Here is a 27,294-nt window from a genome sequence, read left to right on the forward strand (position 1 = left end):
ATTTGAACCCTGATGACACGTACCATTCTGTGAATTGAATTGTCTCTCTCTCTCTCTCTCTCTCTACTACTATAAACGGAAAACTCTCTCTCTGCCCATCTCTTAATAATCTCACTTTCATACCTGTGTTTCGCTCTTCCCTCAGCCCCAGAACAGTATGCCTGACGTGGTGATATGGATGCTGCGTGGAGAGAGGAGGGTGGCGTACGCCCGTCTCCCAGCCAATCAGATCCTCTACTCCACCTACAGTGAGCAGGCCTGTGGGAAATACTGTGGCAGGACACAGACCATCTTCATGCAGGTACTAGGATGGAGAACAGACTGATACTAGTGATAATAGTAGTGGTAGTAGTAGTACTAGTAGTAGTAGTAAGTGTAGCAGTATGATAATGGTAGGCAAATTCTATGGCAGGACCCATACTATCTTAATGCAGGTAATATGATTGAGAACAGAGACTACTGATCATGCTACTACTATTATCACTAGTATTAGTAATATTAGTGCTAATAGTAGTAGGACTTGTTTAAGTAGTAGTAGTGGTATAATTAAGCAATAAGGCCCAGGGGGGTGTGGTATATGGCCAATATACCATGGCTACGGGCTGTATCCAGGCACTCCATGTTGCGTCATGCGTAAGAACAGCCCTTAGCTGTTGTAATTGGCCATATACCACACCCTCTCAGGTCTTATTGCTTAAGTATTTGTAACAGTTTAACTTCCTTCCCCTCGCCCATACCCGGGCTCGAACCAGGGACCCTCTGCACACATAGACAACTGACACCCACGAAGCATCGTTACCCATCGCTCCATAAAAGCCGCGGCCCTTGCAGAGCAAGGGGAACAACTACTTCAGGTCTCAGAGCGAGTGACGTCACCAATTGAAACGCTATTAGCGCGCACCACCGCTAACCATTTCACATCGGTTACATATAGTACCCCCACCCCCACTCAACGTTTTTTAAAAAAAAAAATATATATATATATATATATTAATTAATATATATATATATATATATTAATTATATATATATATATATATAAATTAATTAATATTGTTATTGTTTTATTTAAAAAAAAAAAAAAAAAATTGCAGTAAAAAAATAATTAATTTAGGTATTCTGTACCCAAATATTCACACAAATAAAAAAAGTGACTTAATCATGTCTCAATGTAATCAAGGTATGAAATTATTATTTTCAAATACAATCTCTTTTTGGAATTAGTTGTGGTCAATTTGCAGTGTACAAATTATTCTAATTATGTTCCAGCTCCCGACCATCCGATCCGATAAACAATCAGCCCGCTGCTGAATCTAATTGCCTACCTCTGGTATAGTGGTATGATAATAGTACAGGAATACTGCAGCAGGACTAAGACAGTCTTCATGCAGTTATTACTAAGGTGTACAGAGACTTAAAACTGATGCCACAGACATTGTTAGTGGATATTGAAGTGAAACTGGTTGAAAAGACGTCATTATAATCAGAAACTGATGTCCTTTCAACTAGTTTTTCTCTGTTTTGGCTGCAGGAAAGAGGCTCATAATCAATCAGTTTTGTGTCAATGTCCAATGACAATGTCTGTCGGAGTGCGAAGAGAGGAAGAGTCCAGGGGGCGGATCTTTTTAAACGCATTGGTTTAAACCTCAGATATGGCATAAACATTCGGAGATAACATGCAGTTAGCTACTTGGCGTTTTCATAGGTGATGTACAGTAGGGTTGGACGATACACCGTATATACCAAATACCAGTGTATTTCGAAATAACCCAGGTAGGATTTTCAATATATAATGTCAATATATAATCTAAACATTAGCCGGTTAGCTAAAGGTAGCTAATGCCGATTAGTGCTAGATATGAAAATCTGTATATTGCTCAACCCCGATGTATAGTATTTAGTTTTGTTGTTTGTTTCGGCAAGTACCCCATGGACAAAAACAAAGGCGTGAAGATCCCTGTCCAGCTCCGTGTCAACATGTGGCTGGGCCTCTCTGCCCACGAGAAGAAGTTCAACAGCTTCTCAGAGGGAACCTTCAGTGTGTTCGCAGAAATGGTATCATTATTGTTATTCACATGGGTTTTGTGGCAATGCTTTGTTTTACAGTACTAAAGTTTGTATTTTTGGCTGGTCTTTACTATGTTGATGAATCTCTTTTCCTTCACCCCCTCGTTCTCGCTCTCCCTCTTCACCCTCAGTATGAGAACCAGGCCCAGGTGTTTGGGAAGTGGGGCACCACAGGGTTGGTGTGCCGGCATAAGTTCTCTGACGTGACTGGGAAGGTGAAGCTGAAACAGGAGCGCTTCATGCCCCCCAGGGCGTGGGAGTGGGAAGGCGAGTGGTTCGTCGACCCAGAGAGAGGGTGAGAGTGACCTGTTGGCATGCTTAAACACACACCCAAACACATGTACGATGTGCGCGCACACACACACACACACTCATACTCACTCATACACGCATACTTATACTCATATCCACACACACTCACACAAACTCACTCAGACACACAGACACACAGAAGTTTGTGGACCCTGATAGATGGTGAGCAGGAGATCTCTAGCGCTATAAATAATTTAATTTAAGTAGAAACTTCCTGTTTTCATTGTTTGTTTTCAGTAGTTTACATTTCAGTTGGACTAGCCCACCCACACGAATCTAGCTTGGTCTGGCATTGTCTGTGGTTGTGGTTAGGGAATCATCCTCTTTCCGTCTCTGTTGATGTGCAGAGAGTCATAGTACTGAGTATAGTACTCAGTACACAATAGTCCCATTTCCACCTCATCCACTCCACCTAAGTCCTCATTCTTTGCCTCTGAGTCAGGAGTGCACAACACCAGCCCCCTCATAGTACTCCTATAGAAACACTTCCCCAAACAGTTACCTCATTGATTTGGTTGATTTGACCTTTCCCCAGACAGTTACCTCAATGATTTGGTTGATTTGACTTTTCCCCAGATACGGTTACCACGTTGATTTGACCTTTCCCCAGACACAGTTACCTCATTGATTTGGTTGATTTGACCTTTTTCAAGACATTTCTTCAGTGGTTCAATCCTACCTTCTTTCCACTAGAGGTGAGCATTCCTTGTCTAAGCTCCAGCTGCCAGTACTCGATAGGTTAGTGGGATCAAGCCCGCTATTTGTGATGTGTATGTCTGTGTTTGGTTTACCAACCTTGTGGGGACCAGAAGTCCTCACAGGGATAGTAAAACCAGGAACATTTTGACAAGTGGGGACATTTTGCCAGTCCCCACGAGGAAAAAGGCTATTTTAGGCTTATGGGTTAGGTTTAGGGTTAGGGTTACAATTAGGGTCAGGTTTAGGAGTTAGGGTTAGGGTTTGGATTAAGGTTAGGGTTAGGGGTTAAGGAAAATAGGATTTTGAATGGGAATCAATTGTTTGGTCCACACATGGATAGTCAAACAAACGTGTGTGTCTGTGTGATTCAGCCTGCTAACAGAAGCAGACGCGGGGCACACAGAGTTCACAGACGAAGTCTACCAGAACGAGACACGTTTCATTGGCGGGGAGTGGAAGGCTGCTGCCGACCCCTTCACAGACGTGGTGAGACAGAGCAACACACACAGACACACACACTATTGCTAGAGACAACCCTGTCGCCTGTACTCAGACCCCTCTATCTACAAGAGGGAATAGGGAAGAAATATGTAACACTGAGAAGTTAAGCTGACCCCTCAGTGTCACATTAATTCTCCCTTTAGGAGAATTAATGAATTTTCTTACGAAAAGAGGCCAACGAAACTGAAATCATTTAGTCTGTTTCTTATGCAATTTGATCTACTAGACTAAATAGCGACAGGTGCTCTTCCATGGATTCATTTTATGCACATATCACTCACTGTCTTGTTTTAAGTCATGTTTCCCTTGTCAAGAGAACTGCATATAGCCTGGGTACCATTCCACTTTTTGTCTCTCCTTGTCATGCCAAGAATTGTAGCTAAAAATAAAATAAAAGTTGTTTCTTAATAATAGTATTTATAGTTGTTCTTAAAATTCTGGATATTGAACGTTGAAATTTCCAAATGTCCAGACTGTTTGGCATATGACACCGAGTACTAGGAATGAAAACAGGTCTGGATTTCAGGCTAAGCTGCGTAGCCTTGATGTTTTCAAACTGTGATGCCTATTGTTTTAATGTCGGGGAGTTTACACAGACAGCTACCGTTTACCACAATCGTGCTTGTTTCAATGAATCCCATATATAGAGAGGCTTAGTTAAATACTTGTTAGGAGACTAGAAACCAATGTGAATCAATCCCTCCCACACAGAATACCCAGAGGGGAAAATAGAGTACTACTTCCCTACTTTTATAAACAGTGTATCTCTGTATTGTTTTGATGTTGTAATGTGGTGTCATTGTCACATGTTGATATACAGCCACTGTGTAATGTTGGAAGTGACTGACTGTGACTGTTCTGTGTAGAATGGGCAGAAGAGCCAGAGTCCAGGGGAGATAGAGTGTCCTGCTGGCTGGAAGTGGGAGGATGACTGGAGCTTCGACAGCAACAGGGCTGTGGATGAGAAAGGTAAAGAAGCAGTGGAATTATCCTCCTTCATAACCCAGATGATACTACACTGGAATTGATTTTATAATGTACTGGTGTATACTTGTTTCAATCAAACAATCAATATTGTTTAAGGATTGCATTATCATATGTAGAACAATATGACACTGTATTGTATACAATTTAATTGATACACCTCTTCTGTACTGTATTTTGACTTTACCTATTATAACCAATATGATACTACAGTATAAAGCTGAATGTCCTCTGACTCTGTATACGGTTTGTCACTGTGTGTGTTGTATACCAGGTTGGGAGTATGGCGTCACCATTCCCCCCGATGACAAGCCCAAGTCCTGGGGAGCAGCAGAGAAGATGTACCACATACACCGCAGGAAGAGACTCTTACGGCCACGCAGGAAAATAGCAGACACTAAAGCAGCACCTGAGGTGAGCGGAGGAGGAAGAAGAGAAGCGGAGGGAGGAGGAGAAGGAGGAAGGGGAGGGAGAAGGAAGAGGAGGAGTTGAAGGAAGAGGAGGAGGAGGGGAAGGAGGAGAAGGAGAAGGAAGATGAGGAGGTAAGGGAGGAAGAGCAGGAAGAGGAGGGTACGAGAAGGAAGAGGAAAAGGAGGAAGAGGAGAAGGAAGGAGAAGAAGGAGGAGAAGAAGGGAAAGGAGAATGGAGGAGAAGGAAGAGGTTATAGAAGAGGGAGAGGAGGGGAAGGAGGAAGAGAAGGAAGAGGAAAAGGAGGAAGAGTAAGGAGAAGGGGAAGGAGGAGGAGAAGAAGGGAAAGGAGGATGGAGGAGAAGGAAGAGGTTATAGAAGAAGAGAGGAGGAAAATGTTTAGTGTGCAAGGTAGAGTGGAAGCATGTGTGTGTCTGTATGTCAATTTCAAGTGCTAAAGTTCTAGTTCTTACACACTGCCCACTGCCTCTCTGTTGACTCTACAGAGGCGGGATCCCGGCGAAGGCTGGGAATACTCGTCCTTGATTGGCTGGAAGTTCCACAGGAAGGAGCGTTTGTCTGACACATTCCGCCGTCGCCGCTGGAGACGCAAGATGGCTCCGTCAGACGGGATAGGAGCATCAGCCATCTTCAGACTGGAGGGGGCGCTGGTTAGTAACTTCTTCTGAGTTCAAAAACAATTTACTACACAGGAAGGCTAGACTTAAAGTAGACTCTCAAGTCACACATCAAAGTACATCAAAAGTGCTTCATTTTACAAATGTTGTTTTTTCACGGGCAGAAGATTGACTATCAGTCATCAATTTTATAATTGTTGCTCTCTCAGCTGTGTGACTGGGTTGTGGAGACAAATAAAGTACTACTTTAGTTACAAAGTGTTAGGTTCTAGATTAAAAAAACTCACAGTGTTAGGTTCTAGAGTAAAAAACTCACAGTGTTAGGTTCTAGAGTAAAAAACTCACAGTGTTAGGTTCTAGAGTAAAAAACTCACAGTGTTAGGTTCTAGAGTAAAAAAACTCACAGACGCTTATTAAAGCTCATTTTTTCACCCACTGGGTCATACAGCTGCGTAAGACAGGGAACATATTCACACAAGCACTGGTATTTAACCATTTCTACTGTGCTGAGCCCCTCGTTACACATCGGAACAGCCAATCCACCTCTGTTGCTTTCTAGAAGATGAGTCATTTATGTTCTTCCTCACTTCATCTAACCTGACCTCTGCCCAAATTGCTCACTCCTCCCCAACTCCCCAATTTGGCCAAGTGCCTTTTAGTGTGTTATCTTGATTATAATATCCTCTCATTATTCTCCTCCATCTGCTCCTTCCTGCCCAGTGATCCTGGTTGGCAACGCACTCAAAAGGCACAGATTAGACCAAGAGTTGACTCATGCCCTATTTGTGCTGCTGTACCATCATGGGCCCTATCCCGAAACCAACCCAAACCCCTAGTCCCTGGACACGTATGGAGATTCAAGAGGATTGGATAGATTTAAGCAATATCGTTATAGCTCCAGCAGGGTCCAATAATTTAAAATCTTCTATGTGTCTAGAGGGTAGGGTCTAGGGTTCATTTTTTTGGACTGGGCCATGGTTGTGTTATTATGTCTTGATGTAATGTCATGATGAGCTTGAGCTCAATGCACATATTTTCCTAATGGATGATCATGATAAAGTAATAACTATAAAATAAAGACAAATGTATTCAACTTTCACCACTCTAGAATTACCCATCTCTCTAATGAAGACATTGCTAGTCCTGTTCTGAACTGGTCTCTGTCTCTCTGGCTGTGTTTACACAGGCAGCCCAATTCTGATCTTTTTCCCACTTATTGGCAAAAGAGCTGATCTGATTGGTCCAAAGACCAATTAGTGGGAAGAGATCAGACTGGCGGTGTCTTTGTAAACTCAGCCTCTGTGTTTTGTCTACAGGGGGTAGATGTTGATGAGAAGGCCAGTAAGAAGGATGCTGCCAGACTGTTTGGTGCCAACACACCCAACGTTTCCTGTAAATTTGACCGTGAGTAACATTGACCCATGCCAGCTGATTGCAGACACTGATTAAGTTATTAAGGCTGTGGCCACACAGAGATAGATGAAAGAGTATAAAAAACACATAAGCATTGGTCCCGGTTTTTCCATCAAAAAAAGTCAAATAATTTCCATATTTTGCATACAAGTTGCGTACTTAACAAGATGGACAACATCAGCATTTTGTTGTTGACAGATAGACATTCATCATCTCCTTTGTTCGTGAAGGTATGACTCCTCTAGAAAAAATACTGGGCCAAATGTTGTTGTTTTTTACGGACAATCTCTCTCTGGCCTAAATGTTGATTTCTCCTCAGATTCCTCCACTCCACTGCTCTTCCTCTCAGGAAGTCTGGGCCCACACTTTTCAGATTACATTAAATCACAATCACTCTCTCTTCAGGGTCGTATATGTACCATCTGAGGGTGTATGTCTATCAGGCCAGGAATCTCATTGCCATGGACAGGGACAGCTTCTCAGGTGAGGAACATCATAAAATGTAGATAAATGGATGTTACATCCAAACCATTTGTTTGTTAGCTAGTTATTGAGCACCGTCCACAATCTCCTGGCTAGCACTTTTGAAACATCTAAGCAATGCTAGTGGGAACAGACTGGGTTGTTTCCACTAGCCTTGCATGGGGAAAGAGAGAGGTGGAGGTGGAAGCGTAACCTGATCCTCACAGCAGTTGTAATTGAACCACTCCGTTTTATCAATACAATGACTGTGCTCTGGTCTCCTGCTTCAGATCCCTACGCCCATGTGTCCTTCCTCCATGTGAGTAAGACCACGGAGGTCATCAGGGCCACTCTGAACCCCACCTGGGACCAGACCCTCATCTTTAATGACATCGAGATCTATGGAGACCCCCAGACCATTGCACACAACCCACCCAACGTGGTGCTGGAGCTCTACGACAGTGACCAGGTGGTATGTACCCTATCCTACCCTCACTTACCCTACCAGTTGTAGTGTATTAGCGACACTTAGTGGTGCAATACCAGCCGAGCACTGTACATACATGTGATACACTTATGTACATGTATGTGGTCAATGTGTGTGACCACCACTAAGTACATTTCAATGAATACTTTCAGTCCGAGTCAAGTCAATACATTACACCCGTCAATTTCCATCCACTGCCTGTTCACCTGGACTTATTCACCTGTGCCCTGTTAAGTCACATCCAGCCCTGTCTATTTCAGCAGTGTCATATTGTAAGTTCAAGAATATTTCGGTTCCATTGTTTTTGACTAGTGCAAGCAGTTGATACTTGTCTAGCTATCTGTTATTCTTATTTTTTTAAGCGTGTATGTTGGAAGCATCTTGGATGAGTGTACTGTCCTTGAGACAAAAAATAGCAAAATAACTGTTGTGTTTGTGTTTTTCTTTACTGTTACTCTTGTACTATTAGCTAGTTATTTTTGTAGGTTTTACTTGAAATTATCTGGATATGTGGTTGTTTTGCCTACTTTAGATGAATGCACTGATTGCAAGTTGCTCTGAAAAAGAGTGTCTGCTAAATGTACTAAAATGTAAATGTAAATGCTACATATCCCTGTGCTGTGTCCGACTCTCAGGGTAAAGACGAGGCCATGGGTCGCTGTACGTGCCCCCCTGTGGTGAAGCTGAACCTCGGCATGGTGGTCTCCCCCAAACTGCTGTGGTTCCCCGTCACCAAGAAAGGCCGCAACGCGGGAGAGATGCTGGTGGCTGCTGAGCTATTGCTGAAAGACAAGGTAAAGTACTTCCCAGCTAGCACATAATGTTCTGAGAACTGTATGTTTCTTAGAGCTTGGTGAAACCTTTGTAGTCCTGTGGTTATTTTGCATACAACCTTCCCGCAACTTTCCAGAGAATTGTGCGGGAAAGTTAATTGGCTATGGAACAGTTTCCGCACATTTAAGGAACCTGACAAAAAAAATGATATTTTCTTGGTATTTCATTACCTTAACAGAACGTTTCCTAAAAGTTCAAAGATGGTTACATTCAATTAATATTCTGGTAATGTTCTAGCAACATTCTGCAATTTGTTTGACATTGGGAATGTTCCGAAATAGCTCCGAGAACGTTAAGAAACAACATTCTTCTGTGGGAATTTCAGTACTTCAGAATAACTTTTCCTACAGGTTTCCTCGTGGTTCTATTTAAAGTCATGTTCTCAAATTGTTCAGAGAATGTTAAGAAAACTTTTTTTGTAACGTGCACAGAACGTTTTTAGAATGTATGTTAAAAACATATACATTCCGTTCTTCTCAGCATCAACAAAACTCTCTCTATCCTCTATGTTGTTAAGTGTGTTCAGGTGTGTTGGCCACGCCCACTAATTGGCCACACCTGCTCTTAATGAGTACTTGTTTCCTTTAAAATGGAATAGACTCAAATTAACAGCTTTGTATGAGTTGAAAAAAAATATGGCATGCTAGCTCCAACCTGGTGGTGCAGTGGGCTAATTCCATGAATAGACAACGGAAGCTCATAGGTTTGCATCTCGCTGACGCTGTGCCACAACAAAAAATAAATGTGTTTGTATGTGTCCTGTCTGTGCTTGGAGTTCAAAACAGTTAACCCAAACTAAGCTAGCAGTTTATTTAAAGTCTCAGAACGTTATTTAATTGCCTTCAAATAACCTAGAATTTCCATTCTCAGAAAGTTTAGAAAACATTCAGAGAACCATAATAAAATATTCTCAGAACCTCCCTGCAACTTAAATTTTCACTTACGTTCTAAGAACGTGGCTTCTCTTATGGGTTCTCTACCAGAACAAATGGGAAACCAAAAAAGTACGTTCCCACAACTTCCAATGAAGCAAATAGACTAGCTGATTAGTGCCCCGTGTTGCAGTGTTTTTAAGGTGAAAGTAGCTCCTAACCACAGATCTAGGATTAAATTGCTCTACCCCTAACCTCAAGCGCCAGGTGGGTGGAAAATATCTGACTGTGTGTTAGTAGTTGGTGGAACTTCCATCAACTCCAGTTCAGGTCGAGTTACTGTAGAGCACTTTTTTGTGAACATCACGATATGAAATACATTTAATTGATTGATTGATGTGTATTACTTTTAGGCCAATGAGAGTGACTTGCCCCTGGTGCCCCCCAGACGAGGAGCGACGCTCTACATGGTTCCTCAGGGAATCAGGCCTGTCGTACAGCTTACCGCCATCGAGGTGAGGCCTCAGGCAGTCCGCAACACCATCAAACACACACTCACATGCACACTTGTGCATGCATGAACTTATACACACACAACACACACACACACACACACACACACACACACGCAAGCACACATTCACACACATGAAGACACCCACACATTCTCCTCTGTGTTTCTCTTTCTCAGATGTGTGTGTGTGTGCATGTGTGTATGTGTTTGTGTTGTGTCCTAGATCTTAGCCTGGGGTCTGAGGAACATGAAGACCTACCAGTTGGCCACAGTCACCTCTCCCAGTCTCATGGTGGAGTGTGGGGGGGAGGTCGTCCAGACGGCCATCATCAAGAACATCAAGAAGAACCCCAACTTCCCTGGGTCTGTCCTCTTCTTTAAAGTGGTACTGCAACTTCCCTTCAAACTCATTGTACTGTATAACAGTTCTCTCTATGAGATATTCTATTAATATCAGGGTCTGTAAGGAAAAGACAAATGCTCTTGATGTAAACAAAGTGACTGAACGAACGTGACATGAATGTACTATATTTGAGTGGTATTTACCGGTATTTTCACTGTACACCATAAAATGGATACGTACTGTAGATTTGTATCCAAGGTGATACTTAACTAGTTTGGTCTCAGATATGTTTGTGTTTGGCGTTGACAATGACCATAGGAGCTGGCAAGACCTCACAAACAGATCTGGGACCAGGCTAATTCTTAAAGCTAAAATCCACGAAAGGCGTCACCCCGTAGGTTAACGTTTATTGTCCTGGAGGCAGAACTGAGCAATTTCCCCTTAGATAGGAAAGGGAAAGGGGGATACCTACTTAGTTGTACAATTTAATGCATTCAACTGAAATGTGTCTTCTGCATTTAACCCAACCCCTCTGAATCAGAGAGGTGCGGAGGGCAGCCTTAATTGACATCCACGTCGGCGCTCGGGGAACAGTGGGTTAACTGCCTTGCTCAGGGGCAGAATGACAGATTTTTACCTTGTCAGCTCGGCGATTCGATCCAGCAACCTTTCAGCAAGCTGCAACATCAAAATTGGCTCTGTTGTAAAAATTCATGAAGACTAAAATGAGCTTTTTGGTCTATATTTAAGGTTAGGGTAGGCATTAGGGTTAGCTGTGTGGTTAATGTTAAGGTTAGGTTTAAAACAGGATTTTATGACTTTGTGGCTGTGCCAGCTAGTGACCACGCTGCAGAGCTGCCTCCAGAAAATGATTCATGACAAAAATGCTAATCTGCGGTCACCCCAGGCACATTTGTTAATGTTTTTGTAACGAAGGAGATGAGCGTCCATCATCATGGTAAAAAAAATTCTAGTACATACTCTGATGTTCTATCGTTCCTGCAATGATGTCAGAACCAAAATAACAGCGTTCGTTGTTTGAAATATCTTTGTTGTAATATCTCAAACGGACGTGGAAGTATAAGCACTACAGATTCCAGCTTTAAGGACCCCAATTATTGATGTTTGACAACCATTAAGATAAACCAGTTTAAATGTCTGCATTTAAGCTGATTGATATTATGCTTTCTGTTTAATTGATTGATTGTCTTCGATTTGATCCTATAGTGTATGCACTAATTGTAAGTCGCTAAGAGTGTCTGTTAAATGTCTAATATGTATATGTAAAATGTAGTTTCTGTATCACTGGTAACACTGAGTTGTCTGAGCCAGGTTAACCCCCCCCTCCCCCTCCCCCCAGCTCCTACCCAAAGAGGAGATGTACACCCCTCCCATCGTTCTGAAGGTGATGGACCACCGGCCGTTCGGCAGGAAGCCCATTGTGGGCCAGTGTACCCTCTCCCTGGAGGAGTTCCGCTGTGACCCTTACGTCACCAATGCTGAGGTGGCCATGTCTTCCAAAGGTACACACATACAAACAGAACCACGTATGCACGCACACAAATACGTGTGAACGTATGCACGAATGCGCACACAGATACACACACACACACCTACACGCAACATTGCTGAAGTACTGTACCCCCCACCTCTATTTACTACTACCCCCTTCTTTTCTGTTGTGTATTGTTGTATTAGTGGCCATGATGGCAGCAACTCAAGGAGACATCATCATTAACATGGAGGATAGGCCCATCCTTAATATTGAGGTAGCTACTGTAAAACTCATAAAGGACTTTACAGTATGAGCTTGTCTTAGTGTTGTGTTGTTATATCAGAAATGTACCAGCACTGTAGCCTGGGTGCCAGGCTGTTTCTGCTGTATTGTAAAAATAGCTTGGCGTGACAAAGAGTTGACAAGATAGTACAAACAGATCTGGGATCAGGCTAGCAAAAATGTGTTGTGTGGTTACACATTCTGATGATGTTATTCTGTTTTTTTTCCTAGCTCCACAAAGAGACGGTGAGATTTTTCCTTTCTTTTATGAAAACCTATTATCAAGGATGGAAGGAATCAAGGATTTGATGGCTTGTACACTTCTGACAGAGTCTGAATGTGCTGTTATTGAGGCTTATTTGAGTCTCCCTGTTTTGCAGGAGGAGGAGGCAGTTGACTGGTGGAGTAAGTTCTATGCCTCTGTGGGAGAGCACGAGAAGTGTGGGCCGTACCTCAAAAAAGGATACGACACCCTAAAGGTACAGTAAGAACGTTTTACCACTTCTGTCTCCGAGACTGAAAGGTTTCAGTTTGTTTAAAAAAAAATCTCTTTTGTCTTACAATGGTCACAAGGATTGTTCATAGGACTTTTCCCATCAATATTTAACACCCACCTGGGTTTTACACGACAACCTGTATAATGGTGATGCTGTGAGAAATGTGTGTTTTCTTATATGTATGATGGTGTGAATTGTGTGTATCGCCTCAGGTGTATCAGGGTTGTACATACAATCAGGTCCCAAATTATTGGCACCCTTGATAAAGATGAGCAATAAAGACTGTATAAAAATCATAATACAAATATTGAGCTATGTTGTATGTTCAAAGCAATTGGTGAGTTGTATTATTTTATATTAATGTAATTGTTCAGAGAAAGAGATTTTGTTAACAATAGACCTTAGACCATTCCTCCATACAGAATATTTCCAGCTCCTGGGAAATCATCATCTTGCAATGGCCATCTCATTCTCCGGACTTGAACCCCATTGAAAACCTGTTGTTTGAATTGAAGAGGGCAGTCCATAAGTGTAGAGGAAGGATATCAAGGATCTGGAAAGATTCTGTATGGAGGAATGGTCTAAGATCCCTCTCAATGTGTTCTCCAATGTTATAAAACATTTTAGGAAAAGTATTGGACTATTGAAAACGGGTGCCAATCGTTTTGACCCCTATCTTTCAAAGATTTGTTCTCATTACTTCTTTAACAAAGTCTCTTTCCCTGAGCAATTGTATTAGAATAAATAACAATACAGCTCAGTATTTGTATTATTTATTTTATACTGTCTTTTTTGGTCATCTTTATCGAGGGATTTTGATGTGTGTGTGTGTGTGTGTTTCAGGTTGTGTGATATGTTTGTCCTCAACATATTACGGTATGTGTCCTCATGTGTATAACAGTGTGTTGTGTGTGTTTTCCCAGGTATATGAAGGGGAGCTGGAGGAGGTCCCAGATTTCCGAGGGCTGACAGATTTCTGTAAAACGTTCCGACTGCAGCGGGGGAAGACTGAGGATGAGGACGACGACCCTTCAGTGGTCGGAGAGTTCAAGGTGATCACAGACCTCTTTTTCTTTTAGGAATGTATGATCCTTCGTGTGTACATGTCATCCTGTTAAGATGTATTTTCAAGGGAGTTCTGTCCAGAGCCTGTTTTCAATAACAAGGAGACATGGACTGGGGGCTTTTTAAAGCCCTGCACATACAGCTGGTGGGGGGGAAAACAACATTACATAGAACCAATGATAAAAAATCCTTATTTTCTCCACTTTACATGTGAACCCAGCCTAATTATTGACACCTTGCCTGACTTTTGACCCCTGACCCTGCTGGTGTCTCCTGTCCTGTAGGGCTCGTTCCGGGTGTACCCCCTATCTGATGACCCAGAGATGCCAGCCCCGCCACGCCAGTTCAGAGAGCTGCCTGAGAGCGGGTTGCAGGAGTGCCTGGTCAGGATCTATGTGGTGCGATGCATGGACCTGCAGCCTAAGGACAACAACGGCATGGTGAGTAGACGCCAAACACACTCTAAGAGACTCTACACACTGAGAACACTTCCAACGCGATTCTGGATCAGGCGTATGTCAAACGCTGGATTCATTTCAACTTTCAGCTGAGCATTTTTGCTGCACATATACATAAGTTTGCCCCTCTCCCTCACCAACCGACAGTTCTCATTAAAATGCATGACTTATATAGCCTTTTCCCACACATACCATATTTCAACATTGGTGTTTGTTTTGGCTTTTTAGTGTGACCCTTACATCAAGATCTCTTTGGGGAAGAAAACAAAAGATGACAGGGATGACTACAAACCAAACACCCTCAATCCAGAGTTTGGCAGGTAAACATTTATTTTATTTTATATTTAACCTTTATTTAACTAGGCAAGTCAGTTAAGAACAAGTTATTATTTTACAATGACGGCCTACAGTAGTAGTTTTAACTAAAACCTTCACTAATAGGAAACGGTCAAAATGCCACTGAAACTGTTGAATTAATGAATGGATTAATGGATGAATGGATGAATGAGTTATTTTGAAATGTATAAAGTTGTTTCAGTCAAGTGAAATCAACAATGCACACATAAGTGCATCTGACCAAGTTAACCTAGTCTCTTCCTCCTGTGTCAGGATGTTTGAGCTGTCCTGTTTCCTCCCTCAAGACAAAGACCTGAAGATAGCTGTGTACGACTATGACTTGCTCACCCGAGATGAGAAAGTGGGAGAGACGGTCATTGACCTAGAGAACAGACTCCTCTCTCGCTTCGGCGCCTACTGCGGACTACCGCAGTCCTACTGCATGTGAGTGTGCATGTGTCCGTGTGTCTGCCTGTGCGTCTGTCTGTAACGCCCAACGCAGGAGATTAGAAGCAGGTACAGGGAGTGAACCATTTAATACAGATGTAACGGAACAAGAACAGCGTCTGGACATAAACACGACATGACAAACAATGCGACTACAGGGAACACAGAGGAGCAGACATACACTACCGTTCAAAAGTTTGGGGTCGCTTAGAAATGTCCTTGTTTTTGAAAGAAAAGCAATTTTTTTAAACAATTAAAATAACATCAAATTGATCAGAAATACAGTGTAGACATTGTCAATGTTGTATATTACTATTGTAGCTGGAAACTGCAGATTTTTAAAGGAATACAGTGCCTTGCGAAAGTATTCGGCCCCCTTGAACTTTGCGACCTTTTGCCACATTTCAGGCTTCAAACATAAAGATATAAAACTGTATTTTTTTGTGAAGAATCAACAACAAGTGGGACACAATCATTAAGTGGAACGACATTTATTGGATATTTCAAACTTTTTTAACAAATCAAAAACTGAAAAATTGGGCGTGCAAAATTATTCAGCCCCTTTACTTTCAGTGCAGCAAACTCTCTCCAGAAGTTCAGTGAGGATCTCTGAATGATCCAATGTTGACCTAAATGACTAATGATGATAAATACAATCCACCTGTGTGTAATCAAGTCTCCGTATAAATGCACCTGCACTGTGATAGTCTCAGAGGTCCGTTAAAAGCGCAGAGAGCATCATGAAGAACAAGGAACACACCAGGCAGGTCCGAGATACTGTTGTGAAGAAGTTTAAAGCCGGATTTGGATACAAAAAGATTTCCCAAGCTTGAAACATCCCAAGGAGCACTGTGCAAGCGATAATATTGAAATGGAAGGAGTATCAGACCACTGCAAATCTACCAAGACCTGGCCGTCCCTCTAAACTTTCAGCTCATACAAGGAGAAGACTGATCAGAGATGCAGCCAAGAGGCCCATGATCACTCTGGATGAACTGCAGAGATCTACAGCTGAGGTGGAAGACTCTGTCCAAAGGACAACAATCAGTCATATATTGCACAAATCTGGCCTTTATGGAAGAGTGGCAAGAAGAAAGACATTTCTTAAAGATATCCATAAAAAGTGTTGTTTAAAGTTTGCCACAAGCCACCTGGGAGACACACCAAACATGTGGAAGAAGGTGCTCTGGTCAGATGAAACCAAAATTGAACTTTTTGGCAACAATGCAAAACGTTATGTTTGGCGTAAAAGCAACACAGCTCATCACCCTGAACACACCATCCCCACTGTCAAACATGGTGGTGGCAGCATCATGGTTTGGGCCTGCTTTTCTTCAGCAGGGACAGGGAAGATGGTTAAAATTGATGGGAAGATGGATGGAGCCAAATACAGGACCATTCTGGAAGAAAACCTGATGGAGTCTGCAAAAGACCTGAGACTGGGACGGAGATTTGTCTTCCAACAAGACAATGATCCAAAACATAAAGCAAAATCTGCAATGGAATGGTTCAAAAATAAACATATCCAGGTGTTAGAATGGCCAAGTCAAAGTCCAGACCTGAATCCAATCGAGAATCTGTGGAAAGAACTGAAAACTGCTGTTCACAAATGCTCTCCATCCAACCTCACTGAGCTCGAGCTGTTTTGCAAGGAGGAATGGGAAAAAATTTCAGTCTCTCGATGTGCAAAACTGATAGAGACATACCCCAAGCGACTTACAGCTGTAATCGCAGCAAAAGGTGGCGCTACAAAGTATTAACTTAAGGGGGCTGAATAATTTTGCGCGCCCAATTTTTCAGTTTTTGATTTGTTAAAAAGTTTGAAATATCCAATAAATGTCATTCCACTTCATGATTGTGTCCCACTTGTTGTTGATTCTTCACAAAAAAATACAGTTTTATATCTTTATGTTTGAAGCCTGAAATGTGGCAAAAGGTCGCAAAGTTCAAGGGGGCCGAATACTTTCGCAAGGCACTGTATATACATAGGCGTACAAAGGCCCATTATCAGCAACCGTCACTCCTGTGTTCCAATGGCACGTTGTGTTAGTTAATCCAAGTTTATCATTTTAAAAGGCTAATTGATCATTAGAAAACCCTTTTGCAATTATGGTAGCACAGCTGAAAACTGTTATGCTGATTATAGCAGCAATACAACTGGCAGCCTTTAGACTAGTTGAGTATCTGGAGCATCAGCATTTGTGGGTTCGATTACAGGCTCAAAATGGCCAGAAACAAAGAACTTTCTTCTGAAACTCGTCAATCTACTCTTGTTCTGAGAAATGAAGGCTATTCCATGCGAGAAATTGCCAAGAAACTGAAGATCTCGTACAACGCTGTGTACTACTGCCTTCACAGAACAGCGCAAACCGACTCTAACCAGAATAGAAAGAGGAGTGGGAGTCCAAGAGGACAAGTACATTAGAGTGTGTAGTTGGCAGCTTCATTAAATAGTACCCGCAAAACACCAGTCTCAACGTCAACAATGAAGAGGCTACTCCGGGATGCTGGCCTTCTAGGCCGAGTTCCTCTATCCAGTGTCTTGTTCTTTTGCCCATCTTAAAATTGTCTTTTTATTGGCCAGTCTGAGATACTCAACTAGTTTAAAGAAGGCCAGTTTTATTGCTTCTATAATTAGCACAACAGTTTTCAGCTGTGTTAACATAATTGCAGAAGGGTTTTCTAATGATCAATTAGCCTTTTAAAATGATAACCTTAGATTAGCTAACACAACATGCCATTGGAACACATGAGTGATGGTTGCTGATAATGTGCCTCTATACGCCTATGTAGATATTCCATTTAAAAAATCTGCTGTTTCCAGCTCAATAGTAATTTACCGCATGAACAATGTTTACACTGCATTTCTGATCATTTGATGTTATTTTAATGGACAAAAAATGTGCTTTTCTTTCAAAAACAATGGCATTTCTAAGTGACTCCAAACTTTTGAAAGGTTGTGTATATGCAGGGGGGAATCAACAAAGTGAGGGAGTCCAGGTGAGTCCAATGAGGATGGTAACAGTTGCGTATGATGACGGGTAGCCTGACGCCCTCGAGCGCCAGGGAGAGGGAGTGGGAGCAGGCGTGACACTGTCTGTCTGTCTGTCTGTCTGTACGATTGTCTGTACAACTGTCTGTACGACTATATGTACGACTTTCAGTTATACAGGTCTATCAGTCCAACTTTCCCACTGTGTCTCTGATCCGTTGAAATTATGATTCATGCCTTTTAATTGCCTGTAGTTGCCCAGTTCAGCTCAACTTTTATTCTGGCCTAATCCAGCCACCACTGGAGAATGCTATTGTATTGCATGCTATAATAATTCTATAACGTTACAAAACAGCTCAGGGACCAACCAGTGGAGGGATCAGCTGAAGCCCTCCCAGATCCTGGAGAACCTGGCCAGACTGAGAGGGATCCCTTCACCCAGCACCTCTGCTGACGGCAGCACTCTCTCCTTCGGGGGGAGAGACTACAGCCTGCTGGACTTTGGTACAGAAAACCATTAAGTAGCAAACCACACATTGTTAGCTAGGCAAGAGTTGTGTTAATAACTTGAGGGATGTGTAAATCACTTTAGACCTCCATGTAAACCATCCATTTCAATGGGAGATTTGCCCAAGAAGTTAGTATTCAACTATCTGAGGTACATTCAGTTCTATTGGAGGAGTTCCACAGATAAAGCAGAAATAATATTACTTTCTTCTTTAAAAAAAAATACATTTGGCATTTTACTTCAACCACAACATACAACATAGTGAATGTGTTAGTCATCTGAACGTCAACCCAAACTTCTGTCTCCTGACTTGAGTTGTGTGTCCTGTCGCTAGAGGCCAACAGAGTCATCCACCAGCACCTGGGTCCAGCCAGGGAGAGGATGGCCCTGCATGTCCTCAGTAAACAGGGTCTGGTGCCAGAGCATGTGGAAACCAGGACTCTCTACAGTACTTACCAACCTACACTGTCCCAGGTTAGTACCTTACACTTTCTAATACTTTCTAATAGCCGTCATTGTAAGCCAATGTAAATGTTTATAAGTGCTTCATGAAGTTTATAAGCATGTACAAAAAATGCATTTAGAAATAATGAAATGCTTATAGTTTATTATAGTTATTATAAAGTGTTTCCTTATTGCCCTCATGAAATGTCCAAACATTGTACTGCTATTATCAGGCCACATTATTCAAGAAAAAAAAGAAGTTATGTCTATACGAGGTGTTTGTTTGTTGTGTGACAACATGACATTGTCTAGAGCAGTGCTTCTCAAACCTCACCTCGGGGACCCCCAGACGTTTCACCATTTTGTTGTAGCTCTGAACTAGCACACCTGATTCAAGTAGTAAGGGCTTGATGTTGTTGTTGAGTTGACAAGTTGAATCAGCTCTGCTAGCTCTGGGGGTTCCCCAAGGAGAAAGATTTGAGAAAGGCTGGTCTAGGGAATACTTACCAATTGTATTGGCTCTCACTCTCCCCATTGTTAGGGAAAGATTCAGATGTGGGTGGACATCTTCCCCAAGAGCCTGGGTTTACTGGGACCTCCATGCCACATTACTCCACGCCAAGCCAAGAAGTGAGGGCCTTTATTACATTCATTAAAAAATAAAGAACCTGCACACTCAAAATGATATTTTTCATAATATTTGATGATAATTGGATTAAACCAGATCAAAGTATGATGACCAAAGTATGAGAAATGGCTGGTGGTGGTACATTGATGAAGTTTGATCATACACTTACTGGCTTCCTCCTCTGTGTTAAAAACTTGAACTCAGGAGGCAGGGTTAATTGAGGCTTTATGTGACATCACATACATTTTTATTCACCTCCTTTTAATACACCAATGGTAACATCTTATTCTCATACCTAATTTAAATAAGTACCACCTTGTAACCATCATCATTACATAGCTAGCTAGCTAGTCAATTGGTGACAAAATTTGACTGCAGAATTAGTGTTTTCCCCATCTATAGCAAAGTAACTTATAGGTTTCCTCTTTCATTTATGTTAGCTAGTTAATGGCTAGCTAGGTCATCAGCCAGCATGGGGAAAAAAGGGGGAAGGGTCATTCAAAACTTCTACTCAGTTGTCATGTCATCACATCTGTCAGTACTGCTATGAACTGCAACAGAAGAGATGTGCCAAATAGGAGATAAGAGGTTAGACCAAGTCATTGTTTTATAAGTCACAAGTAAGTCTCAAGTCTTAGCACTCAAGTCCCAAGTCAAGACAGGCAATTCCGAGTCAAGTCTCCAAGTAAAGACCGTCAAGTCTCAAGTCAAGTCTCAAGTCTTAAACTTTGAGTTTCGAGTCCTAAACAAGTCATGTGCTCTTCACCAATTCTAATACCATTTCATATTTTTAACAAGAGTAATAGTTAGTATATTACATTTACGCGAATCATGAATGCTTTTAAAAATATATACAGTTGAAGTCAGAATTTTACATACACTTAGGTTGAAGTCATTAAAACAATTTTTTCAACCACTCCACAAATTTGTTGTTAACAAATATAGTTTTGGCAAGTCGGTTAGGATATCTACTTTGTGCATGACACAAGTAAGTTTTCTAACAATTGTTTACATACAGTGAATTATAAGTTAAATAATCTGTATCACAATTCCAGTGGGTCAGAAGTTTACATACACTAAATTGACTGTGCCATTAAATTAAGCAGCTTGGAAAATTCCAGAAAATGTCATGGCATTAGAAGCTTCTGATAAGCTAATTGACCTAATTTGAGTCAATTGGAGGTATACCTGTGGATGTATTTCAAGGCCTACCTTCAAACTCAGTGCCTCTTTGCTTGACATCATGGGAAAATCTAAATAAATCAAAAAAATGCTCCAAAACCGCCATAAAAAAGCCAGGTATCAGGTATCTTTCCGGAAGTTAAAGCTCGGTCACAAATGGGTCTTCCAAATGGACAATGACCCCAAGCATACTTCCAAAGTTGTGGCAAAATGGCTCAAGGACAACAAAGTCAAGGTATTGGAGTGGCCATCACAAAGCCTTGACCTCAATCCCATAGGAAATTTGTGGGCAGAACTGAAAAAGCATGTGCGAGCAAGGAGGCCTACAAACCTGACTCATTTACACCAGCTCTGTCAGGAGGAATGGGCCAAAATTGACCCGACTATTTGTGGTAAGCTTATGGAAGGCTACCTGAAACATTTGACCCAAGTTAAACCATTTAAAGGCAATGCTACCAAATACTAATTGAGTGTATGTAAACTTCTGACCCACTGGGAATGTGGTGAAAGAAATAAAAGCTGAAATAAATCATTCTCTCTACTATTATTCTGACATTTCACATTCTTAAATTAAAGTGGTATCCTTACTGACTTAAGACGGGAAATTTTTACTCTGATTAAATGTCAAGAATTGTGAAAAACTGAGTTTAAATGTATTTGGCTCAAGTATATGTAATCTTCCAACTTCAAATGTGTATTTTGGTCACCCATAAGGCTATTTTAAATGGGAATCAGGATGACTGTGCGTGAATTGTGTCAATCTCATAGACTGTCAGTTCTTGCATTCTCAGTTCTGCTTATGAACTTGGTGGTTACATTCCCACCTCACACCTTTACATTTACCAAACAAAGTGGCAGTGTTAGGCTTTTTATTGAAATGGTAGATTGAGCCTTTAAGTGTGTGATATTTTTCAACAGGTACGTCATGCGGGCTATCGTCTGGAACACCACTGATGTCATACTAGATGAGACCAGCATCACCGGAGAGAATATGAGTGACATTTACGTCAAAGGGTATGGCAGAACATGATTGTCTACTCAATGGTACAGTATTGAGTGATTGGCTACTCATACAGATCATACTGTATTGCTGATCAAGCAAGGGCAGTGAACCCTACATTTTAAGTGTGCAAAAAATAAGTGAAAACCATGTGCACAGCTGTCCATATACTTTAGTTCTTGGTGCTGGTTCTAGCAGGAAAACATAGGTGTCCAAAACAAATGTAAAAAAATACACACAACCAACTTTGCCTTCATTATTATGTTGAAATCTTTTCATTGCAGAGTGCATGAGAGTGTGCCCCATTGCCGACTCGATTGGTGGCATACAGTAAACAGGGAATTGATAGAGAAATAATGATGTATGGTTGATCGAGTAAATAGGCGCAAGAGCAGTGGTGTCAAACTCATTTTGCCTTGAAGGCCGCATTCGGTGTTCAACGAGGTCTGAAGGGACGCACTGAATATTTGTTATAATTCCTCGCCGTCAAAACATGCAAAAAATAGTGCTCTATCCATTGTTTTGGGAATTTCCGATGCTCCCTGACTATCTAGCTTTCATTTTGGTGATTATAGCGAGCTGGAAACAGTCAAGAAACTGTATGAATGTAGGTCCATTGTCATTACTACACTGTTTAAATGTGGTTTTAGTCACTTTAAAGTATATTTATTTACAGGTGGATGCCAGGTATGGAGGAGGACAAGCAGAAGACAGACGTCCATTACAGATCCCTGGATGGTGATGGCAACTTCAACTGGCGGTTTGTCTTTGGCTTCGACTACCTGCCCACAGAGCAACTTTGCCTCGTTTCCAGAAAAGTGCGTTTGAAGAGATTTATTGTATTATTTATTGCCTTTATTTAGCAGACACTTTTATCCAAAGTGACTTAGTCATGTGTGTTGTGCATACATTTTATGTATGGTACCAGGAATCAAACCCACTATTCTGGTGTTGCAAGCGCCATGCCCTACCAACTGAGCTAACACATTCTCTTTTACAGTTATGCCCTAAAGTGAAACATTTTGACAAATTAAGTCAAAGTTTGACAGTAAATAATAGTTTCAGAAACTGATATGTTGGGTACATGTTGAGCTCCAGACTTATATACAAATGTGTTTGTTTGGTTTGTTGTCAGGAGCATTTTTGGAATCTGGACCAAACCGAGTTTCGGACCCCCCCAAAGTTGATCGTCCAGATTTGGGACAATGACAAATTCTCACTGGATGACTATCTGGGTAAGATACATGTATTTCCTCTGATCTAAACTAACTGATACAGAGTGTTTCTCTTTTTCTCATCGCCGGATGTCTCCAAAAATCTGACTGACTGGTTTGAATTAATTTATGTTTATTGTCCATGAAGACAATAACAAGAAACATCCATCAGCATTTGAAAACCAATCTTATTTCAACCCAGGTCTGCAGTACATAACATATAATGGTGAATAGGAAATGTGGGAAGGAAACAGTGAAATAAAGGGATTGCTAATGCAGTTTGTGTTGTATTTGGGACACAGGCACAGTTGAGCTGGATCTGCTTCATCTGATCCCCCCTGCCAAGACCCCTGAGAAATGCAGTCTGAAAATGTTACAAGGGGTTACAGGCTCCACACCTTCCAAACAACCACCGCCCAACTCTCTGTTCTCCCAGAAGTCTGTGCGGGGCTGGTGGCCCTGTATGATCGAGCAGGATAGGAAGCACATTCTGGGTGTAAGTCTTGTTGTAGTGAAACTGAGAGAAAAAGTTGCAAATTCTAAGTTCATTTTCCCATTTTGCCATGAATACAGAAAATATTGCAATTCTACATATTCTGCCATCGGGCGGAGAGAATATTTTGCCGTTTTAAAGCTAATTTACTGCAGTGCTACAATTTGTTCCATTACTTATGCCATGTTCATATGATACCTGGATGAGAGCGACTAACAAAATTGTCATTTAGCAGACGTTTTTATCCAGAGCGACTTACAGGAGCTCAGCTCAAGGGCACGTAAGATTTTTTACCTAGTCAGCTCTGGTATTTGAAACAGCGACCTTTCAGATACTGGCCCAAATCTCTTAACCGCTAGACTGCCTTTGTGCCCCCAAAATCAATGGAGGAACACTACCAAATTAAACAATTGCACCTTGTGTTTACTGTAACTGTGGTATGTGCTTGTCATACCTAGCTACCTTAAGATGAATGAAAGCCTCTCTGGATAAGACTAAGATGTAAATGTAAAATAAGTTAATACAGATTTCCTCAACATAGTGGATCAGGTGTCATTGTGGATTAATTTATAGCCAGAAATGCCTGCTCATAGGTGACAGTATTTAGTCACTTTGATCCTTTGCACAGTATTGATAAACATAATGACATTAAATGGATGTCTGAAGTCACAAGCTTTAGGGCTAAATGTGTTTATAGATCACAGAGAAGATGGATGAGAAAGTCTGTGGAGAGTTTATGACTGTCTCTGTGTTCCCATAGGGGAAAGTGGAGATGACCCTGGAAATAGTGGAAGAGAGGGAGGTAGAAGAGAGGCCTGCTGGGAAGGGCCGGGACGAACCCAACATGAACCCCAAACTGGACTTTCCCAAGTAAGACAACATCCACAAGTCACCTTTCAACCACCTATGACAATAACATTGTAGCTTGTACACTGTTAGTAGAATGTTTTAACATACAAACTACATAGCGCTATAACATTCAGTAACAACATGGCACCCAATAAGAGTCTTCATTTCAAACTGGGCTTGCCTAGGCCTACCCCCTAAAAAATATTTGCTTTGTTGTTTCTCTCTCCATACAGTCGCCCCGACACTTCCTTTTTCTGGTTCACCAGTCCATGCAAGACCATGAAGTTCATCATATGGCGCAGATTCAAATGGATCTTCATTGGTTTGATAGTCCTACTGCTTGTGCTCTTGTTCCTTGGGATCCTGCTGTACTCCCTACCAGTAAGATATATGTCCTTGTAATCTATAATACGAATATATCTATGCCACATAGAAGACACTTTCATCCATAGCAACTATAGTGAGTACATTGTGCATACATTTGTTGTGTTTGTATGTGATTCACTCATATAGTGTAAACAGGCAATGTGCATCATTCCTTTGATATACTGATTTGCAACATAATATGGTCAAATTAATGCAATAATTCCACTCCACGAATGCATCCTGCATATGAATATAACAGAGGATTTAACCTTACTTTAAATAAAAGTAAAATATGTGTTTTATTAATTAAATATTTTCTCTTTCTTCTCCAGAACTACATCTCAATGAAAATTGTGAAGCCTTTCTCTTAGGAGTTACTCTACGGGGCAGCTGAGTACTATGCCTGTCTTCGTCCAAGGGATAAGGCGACAGAAGTCTTCACACTCAGGCCCTCACAAACTCTATGCAATGTATTCCTATCAGCGTTGTCTTCAGAGTTGCGTGCATTATTTACATTTTTACACTTTATCAATCAAGGCTACACTTCACTTGCATTAAATACTGTAGCCACACAGCCCTTTTAATTGTACTGTACTTGTACTGTTCTTACCTGTCTGTCTTTCCCTGAAATACCGAAAGCGAAAGGAAAGGGAAAGGGGGTACCTAGTTAGTCGCACAACTGAATGCATTCAACCGATAATGTGTCTTCTGCATTTAATCAAATGCTATTTTGTATGCATGCTTTACTAAACCTAATATAGAGAGTGTGTCTTCGCTGATAGAATGAACTACTAACAACAAACACTGTTGTTGTGTCTTCAAACAATGTCCCAACATTCTAATAAGCCACTTCCTTAGACACCATACAGAGAAGGCCCCAACGCATTTCCAAGTAGGGGCATGAGATCATTTCTTGGTTGCAACAAAAATCCCATTTAATTTACTCACAGAATGTCTAGGTATGTCATACAGTCCGGGTAAATCAAGGTATGTCATACAGTCCGGGTAAATCCAGGTATGTCACACCTAATAAATGAAGCATGGTATCCATGTAAGCATAGACAGTTTTACTATAAATATTAATTGGGATCTAACTCAAAAAGGTACGCAAAATGATTAAGGTCAAATTTGATGATTGTCTTGAAATCAAAAGTTTAAATCCAAAGGTATTAATCCACAAATGAAACAGCATTATTAATCCACAAATGAAACAGTATTAATCACTCTAGTTTTTGGAAGGCATTTTTCTAGCAGGCTTCTAACCCCTGTTCTAATTTGGTTCCACCATAGAGGCATAAAGAAGGCTCATCATTGTATCTGTGCTATAATGGCTTCTGAGACAGGGTGGGCAGTGCAATTGAGGGCTATCTCAATTTTAAAGTAACTGTCCAGTGATAGTCACACTTTTAAAATGTCATGTTCTGATAACGCATACCCAAATAATGGTGTTGGCTCATCCTATACTAATTTGTGGCCAAAGCAGAAATTGGAGAAAAAACACTTTAAAATCCCAACCTCAAACTTGTATCTCAACCAGAAAAAAATGCTTGCTATTTCCTCATAGAGGATGATGACATCCTCCTGAGGAGGATGAGCTGGCCAATCAGCGGTCTACTCACATTAATATTGTACAGTTACTTTAAAGTAGTCCATTTCTTCTTATTAGACTTTTATGAGTCAGTAAACAAACTAAAAGGGTGCATACTGCCACCTGGAGTGTGTTGTCTGAACAGGTATAAAGCCAAGGTTGGGGATTTACTGCTACCTGTAGTTCTGGAATGTTTCCTCGGGAGTATAATTCATTGGCTGATCCCTCCTGATTACCTGGATGGAATTATGTGATCCTTCCTTAATTTAACCCATAAGAAGTCCCAAACAGTTAAAATGGTGAAAGCCCTCAATGGCAATGTTCATTCTGAAACAGGTTCTATCCATTTGGAGTCCTCTTTCTACCTCTATGGGTTCCACTGACACATCTTCTCTTTAACCCATTATATTTCCATATAAACAGTTTCCATACTGTGAATAATAACTTTAACATGTTTTCTTTTCACATACAAAATGGCTCTAAGAACTGTTGTGTTCCAATTTCATTTATATCAATAGGCTTTTCTATGTTTTAATAAAGAACAATGATTATGTACAAATGTGGCGGTTGCAGATTTACTGTAAATGTTTCTCTCCACACTGATCCCGAAGGCAGCGTTTTAGATCACTTACTGACACCTGGCTGGTGTAGTGGTAGTTCCGCAGCCCTGCTGCACACATGGCTAAAAGTGTCCATATAGGTTTGAATCTGGCCTACTGCCCTTTGTCACTACCATAGATTGTGTTGGTATACTGTGTCAGGACTCAATCAATCAATAGACAATTCCACCAATTTATCGATTGGCTGAATGATCTGTTGGCTGATTTTCAGCAAACTCAAGTCAGGAAAAGCACATTAAATTGTATAATTTGTATTGGTGATTCTACAGAAGTGGTTCAAATTGCTGTCCCCATTC

At 41.2% G+C, this 27,294-nt stretch overlaps 1 protein-coding gene across 1 annotated transcript in view; it reads left to right on the top strand.

The window, feature by feature from the left end:
• Positions 1-26,937, top strand: part of LOC112246026 (myoferlin) — a 52,015-nt gene extending 25,078 nt beyond the window's left edge. The window contains 31 exon segments of the mRNA XM_042327455.1: positions 146-301; positions 1,924-2,055; positions 2,199-2,362; positions 3,450-3,564; positions 4,446-4,548; positions 4,838-4,977; positions 5,478-5,642; positions 6,926-7,013; positions 7,428-7,505; positions 7,775-7,956; positions 8,607-8,765; positions 10,091-10,192; positions 10,415-10,576; positions 11,895-12,057; positions 12,233-12,303; positions 12,543-12,557; positions 12,692-12,790; positions 13,732-13,860; positions 14,158-14,313; positions 14,560-14,651; positions 14,941-15,111; positions 18,462-18,610; positions 18,949-19,088; positions 19,600-19,688; positions 21,787-21,882; positions 22,545-22,686; positions 23,004-23,103; positions 23,385-23,578; positions 24,336-24,445; positions 24,658-24,805; positions 25,123-26,937. Of these exon segments, the coding sequence (XP_042183389.1) occupies positions 146-301; positions 1,924-2,055; positions 2,199-2,362; positions 3,450-3,564; positions 4,446-4,548; positions 4,838-4,977; positions 5,478-5,642; positions 6,926-7,013; positions 7,428-7,505; positions 7,775-7,956; positions 8,607-8,765; positions 10,091-10,192; positions 10,415-10,576; positions 11,895-12,057; positions 12,233-12,303; positions 12,543-12,557; positions 12,692-12,790; positions 13,732-13,860; positions 14,158-14,313; positions 14,560-14,651; positions 14,941-15,111; positions 18,462-18,610; positions 18,949-19,088; positions 19,600-19,688; positions 21,787-21,882; positions 22,545-22,686; positions 23,004-23,103; positions 23,385-23,578; positions 24,336-24,445; positions 24,658-24,805; positions 25,123-25,161 (3,849 nt within the window). The 3' untranslated portion in view covers positions 25,162-26,937.
• The last annotated feature ends 357 nt before the right edge of the window (positions 26,938-27,294 follow it).

This window comes from Oncorhynchus tshawytscha, linkage group LG09 (assembly GCF_018296145.1).
Source record: "Oncorhynchus tshawytscha isolate Ot180627B linkage group LG09, Otsh_v2.0, whole genome shotgun sequence".
Lineage (NCBI taxonomy): Eukaryota > Metazoa > Chordata > Actinopteri > Salmoniformes > Salmonidae > Oncorhynchus > Oncorhynchus tshawytscha.